The sequence below is a fragment of the Monodelphis domestica genome, chromosome 2 (genome assembly GCF_027887165.1).
Source record: "Monodelphis domestica isolate mMonDom1 chromosome 2, mMonDom1.pri, whole genome shotgun sequence".
NCBI classification, from domain to species: Eukaryota; Metazoa; Chordata; class Mammalia; order Didelphimorphia; family Didelphidae; genus Monodelphis; species Monodelphis domestica.
This window is the reverse complement of record NC_077228.1, coordinates 466941677-466958941: the sequence shown is the minus strand read 5'-3', so window position 1 is coordinate 466958941 and position 17265 is coordinate 466941677. Positions and strand designations below refer to the sequence as shown.

The window sequence follows — 17265 nt, the reverse complement described above, 5'->3', positions numbered from 1 at the left end:
GCAATATTAATGCCTTCTCTATTACTTTAAGTTCAGGCAGTCAATAAAACAATAAACCATCCTTATTTATAGCATTTGATAATTTCTGAGGTATAAATGCTCCTACTGAAGATTTGACAATTGGCTCTCTCCAGTAAGAGCTGATTCCAGCACACCCCTGAGAAAAGGACTGACTATTGAAAGAAGTAACTAAAATAGGTAACTAAATCTGACTAGTTTAATTGGGTATAAATGTAAGTTTAAGGGTGTATATAAGGCTATATATAATTATATATATATATATATAATTTTGTTGAGAAGGGTATACCAACCCAGGGCAGGCAGAGCCAGACCCTGAGTTAATAAGAACAGACACTATATACTAAACAGGACAGTGCAGTTTAATATCTAAGGGATAGGTGAAAAGGGTTTGGGATATCTAAGCTAAAGAACAACAACAACAACAACAAAACCCTCCCCCAAAACAAACTTATAACTCCAGAGAGATATCTACACTGTCAGTTACTCTACCCAAAGATCCCAGTTCCTACAATACCTAAATTCCCCCTTGGATGGTGGTGGAGGTAGCAGGATAGGAAGGTAATCAGGAACAGGGTTCAAAAGGGAGATCTCACTGACAGATGGCTTCAGCAGCTATTGCAGGAATATCTGAGCACACACAGGTTTCACAGGACCACGCTGGATCAAAGGAAAGCCACGGGAGAGAGTATAACTATCCCACTAAATCCACCCTAGAAGAGTAGAAAATCCTTAACCTCCTGCTTCCTCTGACTGTTAGGAAAAGCAACAGCCTGTCACTCCCCAACGTTCTGGAACCTGTCTGCTCTGAAGGACCTCCTGCTCTTGCCTTGTAGGACTTCCTTCTCCTGTTTTGCAGCAAAGAACTAATCCTATGTCCCTACAACACTATGAAATTAGGGCTTCCTGACTATACTCTATCCACTACATGAGCTATCTCTGATATAGCAAAGTCTTTATTTCCATGCCATTCCCTCAACCTGGACAGTCTCCCTTTTCCATTCCCATATACCTCAGTGGATTCCTAGCCATTCTTTAAAGTTCAAAGTTCACCGCAAATACCACTTCATAGAAAAGCATTCCAATGTCTTTCCAATTCGTTGGACATTTGTCTCCTCAAATCTCACTTATACTATCTGAAATTGGAAGAGACAAATGCCCAACAAATTGGAAAGACATATATATGTGTTGTGAGGTAGTGGCCATATCGCTCTCTTTCCTGGTGGTGCTCAAGGAAGAAATTCTATAAGCCTCTAGGTGGGAGATTAGTTAGCAATATTAGGCTCTAAATAATTACTGCGACAGTGTAGAACAAATGAACAAAATGGTAAGAAAAATATTAAAAGGATTATCATCTATAATTCTTAAACTAATATTACAACTTAATAAATTTACCTTGATTATCAAACTCAAATGCTTGTCTTTATAGACTAATATATGCAGCTCATGAACTTTAAAAGCTCAGCAATGACAAATAACTAGGTTCATCTTTTTAATTCCTCAAATAATACAGATGTTATATCAAACTAGTAGTTTGAAAGAAGAGAATCCCCAAAGAAAGCTATTTTAAATGCATAGACTTCTTTCTACTTGCCAGTAGGGCCAATCTAATTTTTCTAGTAAGGTCTGGTCTATATTTTTATGCTTTTAATTATTCAGGGTTGACCACTGATTTTGATTTTTCTAAAGGCAAAGAGAAGAATTCAGAGAATTTTAAACCCACTCTGGTCAAATATACTATTTTTCTTAGTAGGATTCGTACAGATGGGATATAAATTTGGGAATTACTCATGAGTTTTCAGTACCTATGACCATTCTATTTTTGTTGTTTTGTTAATATGATCAATCTAAAAATGTCTGGATATGACTAAATATGAATTCTCAATTTATGAATTCTATGTTTATATACTAATGTTTATAGAAAAAATAGTTTAAGTTCTAGTTTACTTAGAATGTGAAGGATTAAAAAGCAGAGGAATAAATTGCTTAATGTTTGTTAATTAAGCAAGGCATTGAATATATGATAATTAATGATGGGGTCCTAATTTTATACCTCACCATGAAAAGGTAGTGATACTGTGTTCTTAAAGGTTATTCCAGCAAAATCATAAAGGCTAAGTAGCAGGCTCTACTTGGCTGGTAAGGTTTACTGTATAAACCTAGTAATATATTTTACATCACCTACTCTAGTTAAATTAAAGGAAAATCATCTTTAGGTTAGATGCAAAAAAGATGGATTGTTTGATCATAGCAACAACCGAAGACTAAAGCAAAAAGGAATTTTGATTGGCATCAGTGGAGGGAGTACCTACACCAACAAAACTACAATTTCTTGATTTAAAATAAAAGGATCATGGATTGAGAGCTGGAAGAGTCTTCAGAGGCCATTTAACTCAGCTCCCTCATTTTACAAATTTGGAGACCAAGGGTCAGGGAAATTAAGGGACTTACCCAAAGTTGCAAAGGTAGTGATGGTCAGTCAGAGGATATTTTTCTGATGGTTTCAACATCAAACAATAACAACTAACATTTAAAGAACATTTTGAGTGTTGCAAAACACTCTATAAATATTATGTTATTTGATCCTCACAGCAGTCCCGTGAGGTAGGTGTTATAACTATCATTTTTCCCTTTTTCCACATGGGAAAATGGAAGGTAAGAGAGGTTAAGCGACTTACCTAGGGCCACAGCTAGTAATTATCTAAGTCAAGATTTGAATTTGTCTTTATGATTCCAACTTTACTGCTCTCTGGTCTGGACCACTAAGTCACAATAGCTGCTCTGCAACTATATTGACTTTCAGAGAACCAGGATACCATGAATTAAAACACCACCACCTAAATCATAAATGAATTCTATTTATAATTTTTTTCTCTTTGGGTTTAGACTCTTCCTTCCTCTCTACTAAAACTGAATCACCTGCAGGAATGGCAGCTTCATAGAACTGGCTTAGTAAAAATTCCTGAATTCATCGGACGATTCCAGAACCTCATTGTATTGGATTTATCTCGAAATGCAATTTCAGAGATCCCTCGAGGAATTGGTAAGGCAGTGTTATTTCATGTCTGTATTCTTTAGCTGCTGGTCTGATTTTTGTCAAAGAATTTGTGGAATAAAGATGCCACTTTCATATTTCATATTAATTCCCTAAATAAGGTGGAACAACTGCTTTAGATGGAGCCAAAGAGGGTGTTATATGCCAGTATTATTAGAATTGTTCGTTGAGAATCTCTTATTTTAAAAAATCTTAATTATTTTAATTCAATTTGTCTGTGTGGTAGACACTGTGCTATAACATAGTTTGTGTATTAAGTGTATTAAGAGGAAATGAAGAAAGGATATACAATTTGGAAATTGTAAATGCAAAAATGTAGCATATGAAGTTATCCTAAACAGAAATTATTGATCATATGTCTGTTGTGGGCTACCACCCTAACTGTAGGCATGTTAGCTTGAAATAATGTTTTAGGATGATGCTGACCATTTTCATGGCTTAAAAATTCAGGAGGGATATGGAATGAAGTGATAGAAGAAGGGGCAGAACCAAGCTTGAGGACACAAAAAGGCCAGAAGGTTGGGAATTTTGAATTCATTTTCCAAAGATAGCTTTGAAAAAATTGATGGCTACAAACAAAACTAATGAAGCTAAAATTGGAAGGGAATCAGGAAACTGGGGGAGGGGGAATCTGAAATAAGGACCTTCCTAGATGGATATAAGATGATACAACCCACCTAGGAAACTCCCTAGGACCAGTAAAACACAATCCTTAAAGATAGTGAAACCAAGTTTATTAAGGGTAGGGAAATTATAAATACAGTCCTAAATCTATCCAACTATCTCTCTTCCCCCCAATCTATGCCTCCCCTCATGGGGCTTGCTCTTCTGCTCTTATCAAGCCCTTCTTATATCTTCCTGCTCTTATCTAAGACCCTCCCCCCCCCCAAAGCTATCTGACTCTAAACTAATCTACCTATTAGGGATTAACAAAAAGGAAAAGGAAAGGACTCACAGGTGAATTTTAGCCCTTATCTAAAGGTTGGCTGCACTATATAACCCAAAGTCCCAGGTGACAATCTTTGGATTACCTTGGCCAAGTGGATTTCTGGCAGATGATCTCTATACCTCAGGGAAAACAGTTTACTCCAAAACAGATTCTCCACCAAGGAGTCACTAATCTCTCCACAAGATTATGACTAACAAGGAAAATCTTGTCAGAGCAAAACCTCCTTCCAATTCAGGGCCCATAGCCCTGTCCCAGGGCCCAGTTAGTTAATGCCAGTATAACTCCCACAATACTTCTCTCCTCAGAATACTCTCCCATGTCTTTTCCCAAATTTGGTAGTCCATGAAATTTACTCTATCCCTTATCTACCTTCCTACAAATCTTTATAACAAGTTTCTCCTATAAGAGTCTCATTTCCAAGTTACAAGGACTAGTTCCAAATGTGTAAGAATAAAAGCACTTTCTTGATTGATTTTGTCAAATAATATGAAGAATCAATTTTCTGTGAAAGAAATCCAGTTACCAACAAATAAATGAAAAAAAAATGTTCCAAATCACTAATGATTAGAAGAATGCAAATAAAGTTACTCTGGAGTTTTGTCTCTCATCTATCAGATTAGCTAAGAGAACAAAAAAAGGAAAATGACGAATGTGGGAAGAAATGTGGAAAAACAGAAACACTGATGCACTAATGGTGGAATGATGTACTAATAATCATTTTAGAAAGCAATTTGGAACTATGCCCCAAATGTTACTAAACTAGGCATACCCCAGTACACTCCATACACTCAGCAATATACTATTAGGCCTATACCCCCAAAGAGATCAAAGAAAAAGGACCCATATGTACACAAATAGTTATAGCAGCTCTTATTATGGTGGCAAGGAACTAGAAACTAAGAGGTGCTCATGAATTGGGAAATGGCTGAATAAATTATGGTATATTAATGTAATGGAATATTACTGTGCTGAAGAAAATTAAGAAGGTCACAGTTTCAGAGAGATCTGGGAAGAATTGTATGAAATGATACCATATAAAGTGAGCAAAACCAGAATAATTTACAGTGACATTATAAGGACAAGCAGCTTTGGCATATTATCCTATAGAGTTTGTCACTGTTTCCCTCTAAGTATAATTCTTCTAGCTACTCCAATGATAATAACAATTTTAAAGAGTTACCAATATCATCTTTTTATACAGGAATACAAATCACTTGAACTTATTGGGTCCCTTAATTTTTTTCCCCTTTCTTAATTACCTTTTGGTGATTCTCTTGAGTTCTGTATTTGGAAATTAAATTTTCTGTTCAAGTCTGGTATTTTCTTCAGGAATGCTTGGAAATTGTCTATTTTATTAAATGACCATCGTTTCCCCTGAAAGAATACAGCTAATTTTGCTGAGCAGTTGATTCTTGGTTGTATATCCAGTTCTCTTGCTTTCTGGAATATCATTCCATGGCTTCTGGCACTTTAGTGTGGATGCAGCCAGGTCCTGTGTAATGATATCTGAATTGTTTCTTTTTAGCAGTTTGTAGTAGCTTTTCCTTGGTCTGGAAGTTCTTGAACTTGGCTATAACATTCCCCGGGAGCTATTAACTGGGGATTGATTGCAGGAGGTGATCTGTAGATTCTTTCAATCTCTATTTTACCCTCTTGTTCAAGAATATCAGGGCAGTTTTCTGGGATAATTTCCTATAGAATGATGTCCAGGCTTTTTCTTTTGTCATGATTTTATGGTAGTCCAATAATTCTTAAATTGTCTCTCTTGGTTCTATTTTCCAGGTATGTTATTTTATCAATGAGGTGTTTCACATTTTCCTTAATTTTTTCATATTTTTTATTTTGTTTTTTAGATTCTTGCTGCCTTGTGAAGTCATTTGCTTTTAGTCGTTTGATTCTAATTTTTAAAGACTGAATTTTATACCTGGCTTTTTGATCCTCCTTTTCCTGTTGATGTATTTTTCCTTGTATGTCATCTTTCACTTTCTTTGTCTCATTTTTAAGCTGGTCAATTCTGACTTTTAAGACATTGTTTGTTTTAGTTCACGGGTTTCTGTTCCCAGATGACCTATTTTGCTTTTTAGGTTCTTTCCAATTTTCTTCAGCCTCTCTTAATTGTTTCAAATTGTGTTTTGAGTGCTTCCAAAGCCTGAGTCCAATTCACTGGATTTCCTGTCAGTCTAGTTTTCTTTCCACAGTGTTCCTTGGTCCTCCTCCTCTGATTCCATTTGTTCTTTGTTCATTAGCTGAATAGAACCTGTCTATTGTTATTTATTTTATCTTTTTTCTGTTGTTTATTCATATTTTTTCCTTCTTTCCCCCTCCTTATTGATTGGATCTCTGGGTTTGGGCTTTTTTGCCCTGAAGGGACTTCTTCTTTGCTCTATTGATTAATTGGATTAGCCTGATAGAACTGACCTTTTGTATTAATGTGCCTTGAAGCCAGATCTTTCCCAGCTGCCAGCAGAAGCTGAAAGTGAATGTGTGGAGGATGAAGGTATTACTCTCCTCTTCCTCTTTTCCTTTTTGCCAGCCACCTCCCTTCCAGCTGGCTGCTCAGAGCCCCAAGCTTCCCATGGTGGTACCAAAGTACTCTGTTGTGGTTGCAGTCTTTACCCTGGGATCCCAGTCAGCCAGATTCTTACTTCAGATCTGTTAGAGATTGATCTTTTCTGCCCTCTGGAGCCTTCTTCTCTGCATTATTGATAGACTGGATTAAGCCAGTTGAGCTGATCTGAAGAGCTGAATGTGCCCTGAGGCCAAAACTTCCAGAGGCAGAGGCCCAAGATGGAGGAGTGGTGGCTGAAGGCTCTGACCTGAATGCCTTCCTCTCTGCCCCTCTCTTCCAGCTGCCACCCTGCCAGCTGTGATCAGAGTCCTGAGCCTCGAGTAGTTGTGGTTGCAAGGCACTCCCTCTGGGCTGGAGCACTCACCTTGAGATCCCACTAACCATCTGATTCTTAGAACAGTAGGTAGGGGAGGAGTCCTGGGACCTTCCTTCTTTCTTTTCCTTAAATCCAAGAATTCAATCTCATCTCTCTGTGTACCTTTTAAGTTGAATTGAGCAGGAGCCCACCCCCACCCCCTCCTGTTTGTATTTGGTTTTCTATCCTCCTTGAAGGACTTTGTTTTTGATTGATGTGGAAGTTTTTTCACAGAGGAATTGACTTTTGCTGCTTCTAAGCTGCCATCTTGACTGCCCTCAGACAAATAGCTTTGGAAAAGCTTAAGAATTCTGATCTGTATGATAACGAACTGTGATTTCAGAGGACAATGGTCAAGCAGGATATCTACCTTTTAGATATTTTTTAAAAATTTGGCCAATGTAGGATTTCTTTTGTTTGACTTTGTATATTTATTATGAGTTTTCTTTTTTTTAGTTGGTGGGGGAGGCAAGAACAAAAATTTTGTCAAGTGAAAAAAAATTAAAGTAAAAAAGTAGAAAGAATAAAAGTAGTAGCTAAGATATTGTATAACATTTTATTAATGGGTATTTGATTTTATGACATTTTGTTTAATCCGATGTGCATCTTCATAGGACTGCTGACAAGACTTGAGGAACTGATTCTCAGTTACAACAAAATCAAGACCATTCCCAAAGAGCTGAGTAATTGTGCCAGCTTAGAGAAACTGGAACTTGCTGTCAACAGAGATATCTGTGACCTTCCTCAGGAGGTTAGCATAATGTAACTTCCAACAAAAGTATTCTCTATTCATTTCTAACTTATTTTCAGTCCCATGGTTGTTGGGGAAAGAAAAAAACAACTTGAAAAGTAATAGTTTGGTCTCAGTTTTTAATATGGAATTTGGTAGAAACATTTAAAATATATTTTATTAAATAAAATAGAAATTAGTCTTTAATTAGAGAAAGCATGATTCACTTCAAATGTTGTAATTGTGAATTTTGAGCAATGACATGGCAATATAATGGCTTCTTTCATAATTGTTTATGAAGTAAGGGTGTTTCCAGGTTCAGTATGAATGTGACACCATGTTAAATATCCTCTTTGACAGAGATGGGGCTCTGCCAGGTCAGAAGCAAGACAGAAGGCTTGGTGAAATGCTAAACCTTGATCTATGTGTGACATGTTGTCACACTATTAGCCACTCTAAATGACTCATACACTAAGCCTTAGATTTTATGTTCAGATAGGAAAAAAAAGATGCTGTAAGCACTCCTAGAACCAATGAAGGAAATTATTACGGAGCCTTGTCTTAATACAGTAATACACTTGAGAATGCAAACCTCTAAAGTGCAAAATATCTGAATGTCTATGCACAGTATACATTTTCTAGGTCACATCACCCAAAAGACAGAAGATTAGACATTTTTCCCATCCTCACTAACTCAAAAATTCTTCAAAGTAGATATTTAAGAAGCAAAGCAAATACAGCTGTCTCCACAGGCTAAGACACCAAGAAACCTAATAAAGTAACAGCCTTATGATTTAACAGTAGAGAAAAAACTCTTCACACACTCTACCAGATTCTCTCTGGCAAGGTACACAACCAGATTCACCAATTTATGCTTTGGAATCCATTCAGCAATCTCCTTACTGCTGCTGTATCTCTGTCAGCCTGACCTGTTTGTCCTTTCAAACCACCATTCTGTGGCAAAAGATTTCAATTCTGTCTACCCATTTGTGAAGGAGGAAGAGGTAGAACATAGGAGCGTGCTCTGCCTGGGCCAGCAGCACCCAGACAAAGAACTAAAGAACAGAGGAACTGGAACAGGTGCCAGAATGTGTGTGGGATTGCACCAGACCTGAAGGAAATCCTGTTGTTATCCAGTTGGGATCAGTACTATTTCCTTGGGGAACTGAGACTTGTAAAAAATGAATGCCCCAAGAAGGAAGAGGCTGAGATAGCTTTGTTGTCCAGGCCCTGGGGGACAAATCTCCCATCAAAGGAGAAAGAGTCAGAAAGTGAGCAATAAAGAAAGTGAGCAATAAAGGATTATAAGGGGAAAAAATGAAGAAAGTGACTGAAGATCTGGGGAGGAAGAAAGTTCAGTTAAATAATCTAGGACACAGAGGTAAATCAGTGCTGTTGTGAGGAATAAATGAGATAGTATCTTTAAAGTGCTTTGCAAACTTCAAAGCATTTTATAAATGCTAATTATTATGTAATCATCTAATATTAGGTGTTAAAATGACAACAGAAACATTACCAATGCAGTGCACACATAAAATTTGTTGCTTCTCCAGATGCAAAGCCTGGGAAGCCTCTCTGTACTAGTTAATGTAAATCTTTACATTTGGTTATTTTTGGAAGATATCTTTTGCCTTTACTAAGGGGGCATTCTCAAGTTTTTTTTAAATTTAATTTTAATTTTTATTCTTTTTTTTTTTTTTGCTCTATCTTGGCTACAAGGATAAGAGCTCTTTGAGGCATGATGTGTTTACTTCAATTCCCTGACTGGTATGCATTTAGACTCTTTAGTTCTGAAGGTTTCCTTTTCCTTTTCAGCTTAGCAACCTGTTGAAGCTCATTCACCTTGATCTGAGTATGAATCAGTTTACAACAATCCCTTCTGCTGTGCTACATATGCCTGCCCTTGAGTGGTTAGACATGGGAAGCAATAAACTTAAAACACTTCCAGACGCTATTGACAGGTAAAATTATGATAATTATTATTTTTAATAAGTTAAGCTATATCAACCAATCCCCTGACTTTGGTCAGGATTCCAATTAAATTAACAATATTTCATTCTATACTTTAGCCCTAGTAAATTTTTAGATTTAATATGAGTAAAAGGTTTTGGTGGGAATATAAATTTTCCCTTTTTTAGTTTTCAGCCAGCATTCCTGGTTTTCTTCTAGAGAATAAGTTTGTCACTGCCTTGCTATTCTCCAATCTCTAGATCTTGTATTTTGGTGAAATTCTCCTGTTAAGTAGCACAGAAACAATATACCCCCCAAACCTAGGGTATACTCCTATGGCACATTTATAGGAATAGGAGTTTCATTGAATGGGCAACACGAATGGTTTTGCAATTTGTATCTTTGGAGTGAATAATAGATCAGAATAATAGTTTATATTTCTCATGTCTCAAAAGTCTTAGTTCAGTTTTAAGATTTTTTTTAAAGTTTAAAGCATTAAAGCACTATATACAGTCAACCCTTAACTTTTGTGGGGATTATGTTGATGAATGTAAAAAAAGAAAATGTTGATACATTGAATCTATGGGGTAAGGGGGATTAGGTTCCTATGATCACCCAAAACTGTAATCTTTCACGAGAGTTTGCTGGAAATATACTTTTCTGTATAGAATTTTTTATAACAGTTCACTAATTCTGATAATATGCACTTTTCTTAACAAAGTAACCATGAAATAACCCACAAAATGCAGTATACAAAATAAAATTGGTAACATGCAAAACATTTTTTCTCACTGCTAATTCCCTCAAATTTTGTGACTTTTTGTGCTATCTCATTTTTTAAAAAATCAACATTGACTTCAGACAATTTTCACTTTTAACACATGATGCCTACAATATTATAAATACTGTACAGCAAATAAAATGTTTTAACATTAAAACATTTTTAAATATTTATTTTATTTCCAATTACATATAAAATATTTTAAAATATTTTATTTCCCCCAATTACATGTTAAAAACAATGTTTTAACATTGTCTTTAAAATTTTGATTTCCAAATCCTCTTCCTCCTTTCCACTCTGCCTCCCTTCTTCCCTCCCTTTTCCCCTTCCTAAGAAAACAGAAACATTTTAAAGTCTGACTCTTACCTTCCAATGTGTCATAGAGTGGTGTGAGGATGTTACACTGTATACTATCCTGCTTCCTGCTCATTTGGAAATCCATGAGTCTCCCAGCTAATGGTAGCTGCAGACATTCTGGTATAAGGTTTATCTAAAACCCTTACTTTCTCACTAAGCAACATCAGTGACTTTGCATGCTTGGGCTATGCTTTGGAGAGCATAATTACAAGAAAAAAATGGAAATTTGAAGGTGAACAATGAAAATATGCAAAGGATGCACGGCTCTTTACAACACTGTGATGAATGGGAGCAGTCTTCACTGAGTAGGATGCCCAGCTGCTCCACAAACTTGCCTTCATCTCCCCCTTATTTTTTCTCTATTAGCCCCCAATATGTCCCATTGTTAGTGAAAAAGTGAAATGAGGTTACTAATAAAACCACGCAAATGCTTGAAGCTGAAGGAAAGTTGAACATGCAAATATTGAGGATTGAGTATTATTATTAGCTATTATTGCTTAATTAAATAATAATAGCTAGCATTTTGATAGCACTTTAAAGTTTGCCAAGTGCTTTACACATGTTACCTCATTTGGCCCTCATAACAATTCTGTGCAATTTTTATTCTCATTGTATAGATCAGGAAACTGAGGGCGGCTGAGAGTTTAGGTGACAGGGTTGTCTAGCTAGTAATTATGAGGCAGAGCTTGATCTCAGGTCTTCTTGATTCCAGGTCCAGCAATTTATGTATTTATAGACTAAGGGATTCATCGTGATAAAAAAAAGATATGATTGACCTTTTTTTTGTTTGTTTTAATTTTTAAAAAGTACCACTATATTTTCACAATGCACATAGTAAAATTTCAAATCCTTTCCTATTTCAGAATGGAAAACCTACATACATTATGGCTTCAACGGAATGAAATTACATGTTTGCCAGAAACCATAAACAACCTCAAAAACTTGGGAACTTTGGTTCTCAGCAATAATCAACTACAAGATATTCCAGAATGCATGGAAGGAATGGCAAATCTCAAGTAAGAAACTTGTGGCAAAGCATCAACCAAAGTGACCAGAAAGCTACCTACATAATCTTCTCTGATGCCATAGAAAGAGCATAAGCAAAAGATTTTAAATTCAATTTGTATTTTTTAATCTCAGACTAATCTAAGTAATTCAGCCTAATTAAAGCCTTTAAATTAACAGCAACATTTCCTATTTCTGTAGAGCCTTAAAGTTTACAAAGTGCTATCCTTACAATAATCCTGTGGTATAGGTAGAGCAAGCATTATTATTTCTGTGTAACAGATAAGGAAACTTTAAAATCCTACTTTGATGCTTAATTATGGCTAGGAGATAACATTTTGTAGATGAATGTAAAAAATGTAATACAATGAGCTAAAGGGAATTTTTTCAATTAAAGAAAGATTTTGTGGTTTTCTCAAAGAAATTATTAGAAAGAGACATGGCATATAAAGTAATGTTCTTTTCCTAATAAATTTATAGTTCACTTTGGTATCACCTAGGATAATTGTCATGATGCACCAGAGCATTTATTAAGGAGTTATCTTAAAAAATTTTTTGTCATGCAAAACACACTTCCACGTTGGTCATTGTTGTGAGAGCAAAGTCATACATAACCCAAACCCCAAATCCATAAATACATTGATGTGAAAGACAACTCTAATAGTTCTTTCTCTGGAGTTTAATGTTTGGATCGGTTCACAACTCCACCAACAATGCAATAGTGTCTCAATTTTGCCACATCCCCTCCAATATTTACCACTTTCCTTTCCTGCCATATTGGCCAATCTGATAAGTGTGAGATCATAACTCAGCATTGTTTTAATTTGCATTTCTCTAATCAAGAGTGATTTAGGGCATTTTTTTATATGATTATTGAAGGCTTTGATTTCTTCGACAGAATATTGACCATTTGCCAATTAGGGACTGGCTTTGGTAGAGATGCCAACCAGCAGGCTACTGGCAGAGTGCAGGTGTGGAGATAAGGAGGGACAGCATCAGAGGGGAGAAGGAAGTATATATGAAAAATGTTACAAAGGGAAAAGGGAAGAGAATAATATTTATTTAGCTTCTACTATGTATCAGCCACTGTTTCACAATGATCTCCTGTGAGACAGCTGCTCTTATGCTCCCCTTTTTACAATGGAGGATGATTTCTCTAGGGCCACAGGAGTAAATGTCTGAGGTTGGATGTGAACTCAGGTCCTCCTCATTCCAAGCCCAGACTTCTGGTGTTCTCCAGGCAGAATGGACGGGGTCTGGCAACAAACTGGATATGGGAGGGTGTGAGGATGATGGAGCAGAGGAAGATTTCCAAGTCACCAGCCTGGGTCCCTGGAAGAATGGTGGTGCTGACAAAAAAAATATGAAAATGAAGAGGAAAGATAGGTTTCATTTTGGGCATGCTCGGTTATGTGGTCCATGGGACATCCAGACTGAGATGTCCAATAAGCATGATGAGTTGTTTAGTTGGAAGTTTAGCAAGAGCTGTGTCTCCAACAAGATTTCAGCCATTTCTTAGTGTTTTGGATGTGCTCATGCTAGACCATGCTAATCAATATTTAAGGTACCATTTTCTGATGAATTACCAGGTTTGTCAACTTCAGGGATAACCCATTAAAATTGGAAGTAACACTTCCTCCCTGTGAAAATACAGATGAAGAGGAGGAAAAGGAATTATTTGGCATTCAGTTTATGCAAGTTTATATCCAGGAATCTCGTAGGAAAGCGGGTAAGAGCTTTTTATTATCAGAATTTGGGTGAAAATTGTTATTTAATCAATATGGGTATTATTTCTTCCTTCCATTATCTGCCTGACTTTTGTCTAATTCAGTGGTAGAAATGGACACAGAAATGTAGAAAAGTCAATTCAGTTCACAAATTGAGTAAAAAGATATAGAGGAAGTCGTAAGTATTCCTTTCTTAACTGCATGGACACTCCACTTTTTAAAAAAAGGGATGATTTTTTATTACATTAATTTTCAAATATTTCCCTGTTCATGTTTCCCACTTCTCTCTTGAGGCAAAGATCACAAGAGAAAAAAAAGCATTTCAGCAAAACCAACCAATTCACTGACTGCCTAATAGTGTTCTGTTGGGTTCCTTGGTGGACTCACAGTTCCCCAAATCTGCAATAAAAGGAGAGGTAGATTTTCTCAACTTTTCTCTGAGTCAAACTTGATCGTCATAATCACAGTGTCATTGTTCAGCTATATTTCTATTTTTTTTAGCAAATGTTTCTATTTTTCCCCTAGTTCCAACTCTATTCTGCATCAGTTCATGTGAAATTTTCCATGAGTCTTTGAATTCTTCACATTCATCATTTGTTGCAATACATTCATGTACCACAACTTAATTTAAACACTTCCCAAAGATTAGGCACCTACTTTATTTCAAGTTCTTAATTACAACAAAAAAGTACTGCTATGAATATTTTGGTATATATGAGCCCTTTTTTCTCATCTTTGACCTGCTTGGAATATCTGTCTACTCATGGGGTCTTTGAGAACCCCACAGCTTTTAAAGTAGCAAATTTTAGGGGCAGCTGGGTAGCTTAGTGGATTGAGAGCTAGACCTAGAGATGGGAGGTCCTAGGTTCAAATCTGACCTCAGACACTTCCCAGCTGTGTGACCCTGGGCAAGTCACTTGACTCCCATTGCCTAGCCCTTACCACTCTTCTGCCTTGGAGCCAATACACAGTATTGATTCCAAGATGGAAGGTAAGGGTTTAATTTTTTTTTTTAAGGGTTTAATTTTTTTAAAAATGTTATGCAGAAAGGGCAACGAGGTGGCTTAGTGGATTGAGAACCAGGCCTAGACATGGGAGGTCCTAAGTTCAAATCTAGCCTCAGACACTTCCTAGCAGTGTGACTGACCAAGTCACTCAATGCCCATTGCCTAGTCCTTACTGTTCTTCAGCCAATACTATACAGTATTGGTTCCAAGGCAGAGGGTAAGGGTTTTTTAAAAAGTATAGCACTTTGTGAACTTTAATAAATGTTAACTATTATTACATAGGTAAAATCAACTAGTAGTAGGAAGTAGATTATGCAAAATCTATATTTTCTTATGCCAATAGCTAATATCCAATTATATGGGCAGCTAAGTGGCATTGTTGATAGGCTCCACTGAGTCTGGAGTCACGAGTTAAAATCAAACATCAGGCACTTATTAGCTGTGTATGATCCTGGGCAAATTTCTTAATCTCTGTTTACCTTAATTTCCTCATCTACAAAATGAAGGTAAGGGTTTAAAAAAAAAAAGTAACAAATTTTATCATTGGGCCTCAAAATAGGAAATGGGTACAAATGAACCACTGAGTCTGTTTTTGTTATCTGTTGTTACAAGGGAATCACTTTAAAAGACTGATATATATATTAATTAAGGTCGCCAAGGAATTCAGCTATGTAATTCCCAAATGAAAACTCAAGTTTGCAGTCAATCTTTTATGGAGTTTAATTACAATAGGAGGAAGAAAGGAATTAGAGATAGAGAGAAAAAGGGAGAGAAAGGAATAGGGCTTAAATACCCCTTCTGTTTAGGCTGGGCCAAAAGGCCCAAGCCCTTAGATAGCTGGGGCAAAGAAAGGAGATCAGTCCCTATTACTCACGTGACCAAAATGGAGAAACAGTCTCAGAGGCCCCCACCTTCAGCTTCCTTCAGAGCAAGCTTCTCAGAGTCCACACGAACCACACCGACCCACTACTCAACCTCCCCTGGAGTCTTCAGACCCCCTATCTTTAAGGAAACCATCCAAGTTCCTCCTCTCCAATCACTGTTCATCAATTTCCCTGTGCCAATGGAGGCTCTAGCTTAACCCAGGACCGCCCAGAGGTTTCTGGCTTTTGCACATGTCTGTTGAAGGTCATATTTTCAAATGATTAAATCTTTACTCCTTTGCTACAGCCCTTTCTAAATCCTGTTAACCTGAGTAGGGTAGAGATTGAAATAATTAAATTTTGATCTAGGCTGCAGCCCTTACTCAATCCTGTTAGGACTGAATAGGGTGGAGATTTATTCCAAGTATCTCCATTGTATCAATTCTAAAATCAATCAAGACTCAAAGAAATTCCTGTTCTATGCTTAAGCATAGGTCAAAGTCCTTTCCATTGTTCAGCAAAAGGTTTCTGTCCTAAAGTAATCTTAAGAAGGGAAGAGAAGGAACCTCCCATGCCAATGGGGTTCCCATTCCAATAGACTATCAGTAAGAAATTTTCCAAGTATGAAATATCCCAATGGTGAAATTTCCAACATTTATAAGTCTAAGGAAATTTGAGGTTTACACTGTGAAGTGAGGTGATTGGATTAAATCATGTCTAAGATCCCTCAAAGCTCAAAATCATGGATTTCAAAAACACCACAGGATAATTTTTTTTAGGGCATTGCATAAATCTTGATTTTCTGAGCATCTGGTCATCTACTTTTTCCTTTTACAACCCTAAAATGGTGTGACACCGAAGCCCCAAAATCTAACTTGATTTTAGGCTACATTGAGAGGCAAAGAATCCAGGACCACTAAGTGTCAATCTCACTGTTCTCCCTCTAGAATATATACAGACTATTTTTACTTTTTCTTGGTAGCTCCAGTGCTTTGCATAATATCTGGCACATAGTTAAGTACTTAATAAATGCTTGCTGGTTGACTAACTGATGATAGCTCCTAGTAATTTTAAGATATCCTACTGTTTGACTCCATAGAGCAAAACTAGGATTATAGACAGAATTTTGGATTTTGAGCCTATTAGCTTCTGCAGAGGTTGCAAAGCAACACATAAAAGCTTCATGTAAAAAAAACCAAAATACTTCTTACGAATTAGAGCTCTACAGAAGTGGAAGGAGCTACCTTGGCAGGAAGCAGGTTTGCCCTCACTAATCAAAGTATAGCTTTTAAACAAATGCTGCATGAGCATTTGTGGGGTATACTATAGTGGGGATCATTTGTTCACTAAATGACTTTGAGGGCCCTTCTAATTCTGCGATGTCATCCTGAGTTCAGGTCCAGGGATCCAACCTCCAGGGCACAGTTTAGATCAGTTCAAAACAGTTCCTTATTCTGTTTTTCTCAGGGTAAATGGTTTCGCCATAGTACCACCTGAAGATCATTTACTAAATTGCACTAAATTTACTAAGCAGCAATGTAAGTGAGGGGAAGGAATACCTACACTGGCAAAATCATGGTCCTATAAGTACTGTAACAGCTATATTTCAGTATATATTTTTATAGAAAACTTAAATATAACTTGCATTTTTATATTAGCCAGTCTAGTCTGATACAATGAAAATGAGTCTATTGTCATAGTTTATGTCTTTTGGATCAGAGAATACTTGTCATTAAAAAAAAAATCAAACCATTCTAATTGTATTTGATATGAAAATCAAAACATTAGAAAAACTGAGTTAGGAAATTTTAGTTTGGTCCTATAACAAAATTAAAGATAAAAAAATTAATTTGTCAAGAAGTTTTATGGCTAGCAAAAATACAAAGTTCTATAATAAAT

The 17265-nt window shown here is 36.5% G+C and overlaps 1 protein-coding gene across 4 annotated transcripts in view; it reads left to right on the top strand.

The window, feature by feature from the left end:
- LRRC39 (leucine rich repeat containing 39) overlaps window positions 1-17265 on the top strand; it is a 33921-nt gene that overhangs the window by 14312 nt on the left and 2344 nt on the right. For 3 of the 4 annotated variants that reach the window (XM_056819134.1, XM_001381833.5, XM_007485022.3), the window contains exons 4-8: window positions 2905-3061; window positions 7561-7697; window positions 9492-9637; window positions 11628-11780; window positions 13359-13498. In XM_056819134.1, coding sequence (XP_056675112.1) covers window positions 2905-3061; window positions 7561-7697; window positions 9492-9637; window positions 11628-11780; window positions 13359-13498 — 733 coding nt within the window. The remainder of the gene's footprint in view (window positions 1-2904; window positions 3062-7560; window positions 7698-9491; window positions 9638-11627; window positions 11781-13358; window positions 13499-17265) is intronic. The other variant, XM_056819135.1, reaches the window with a different exon arrangement.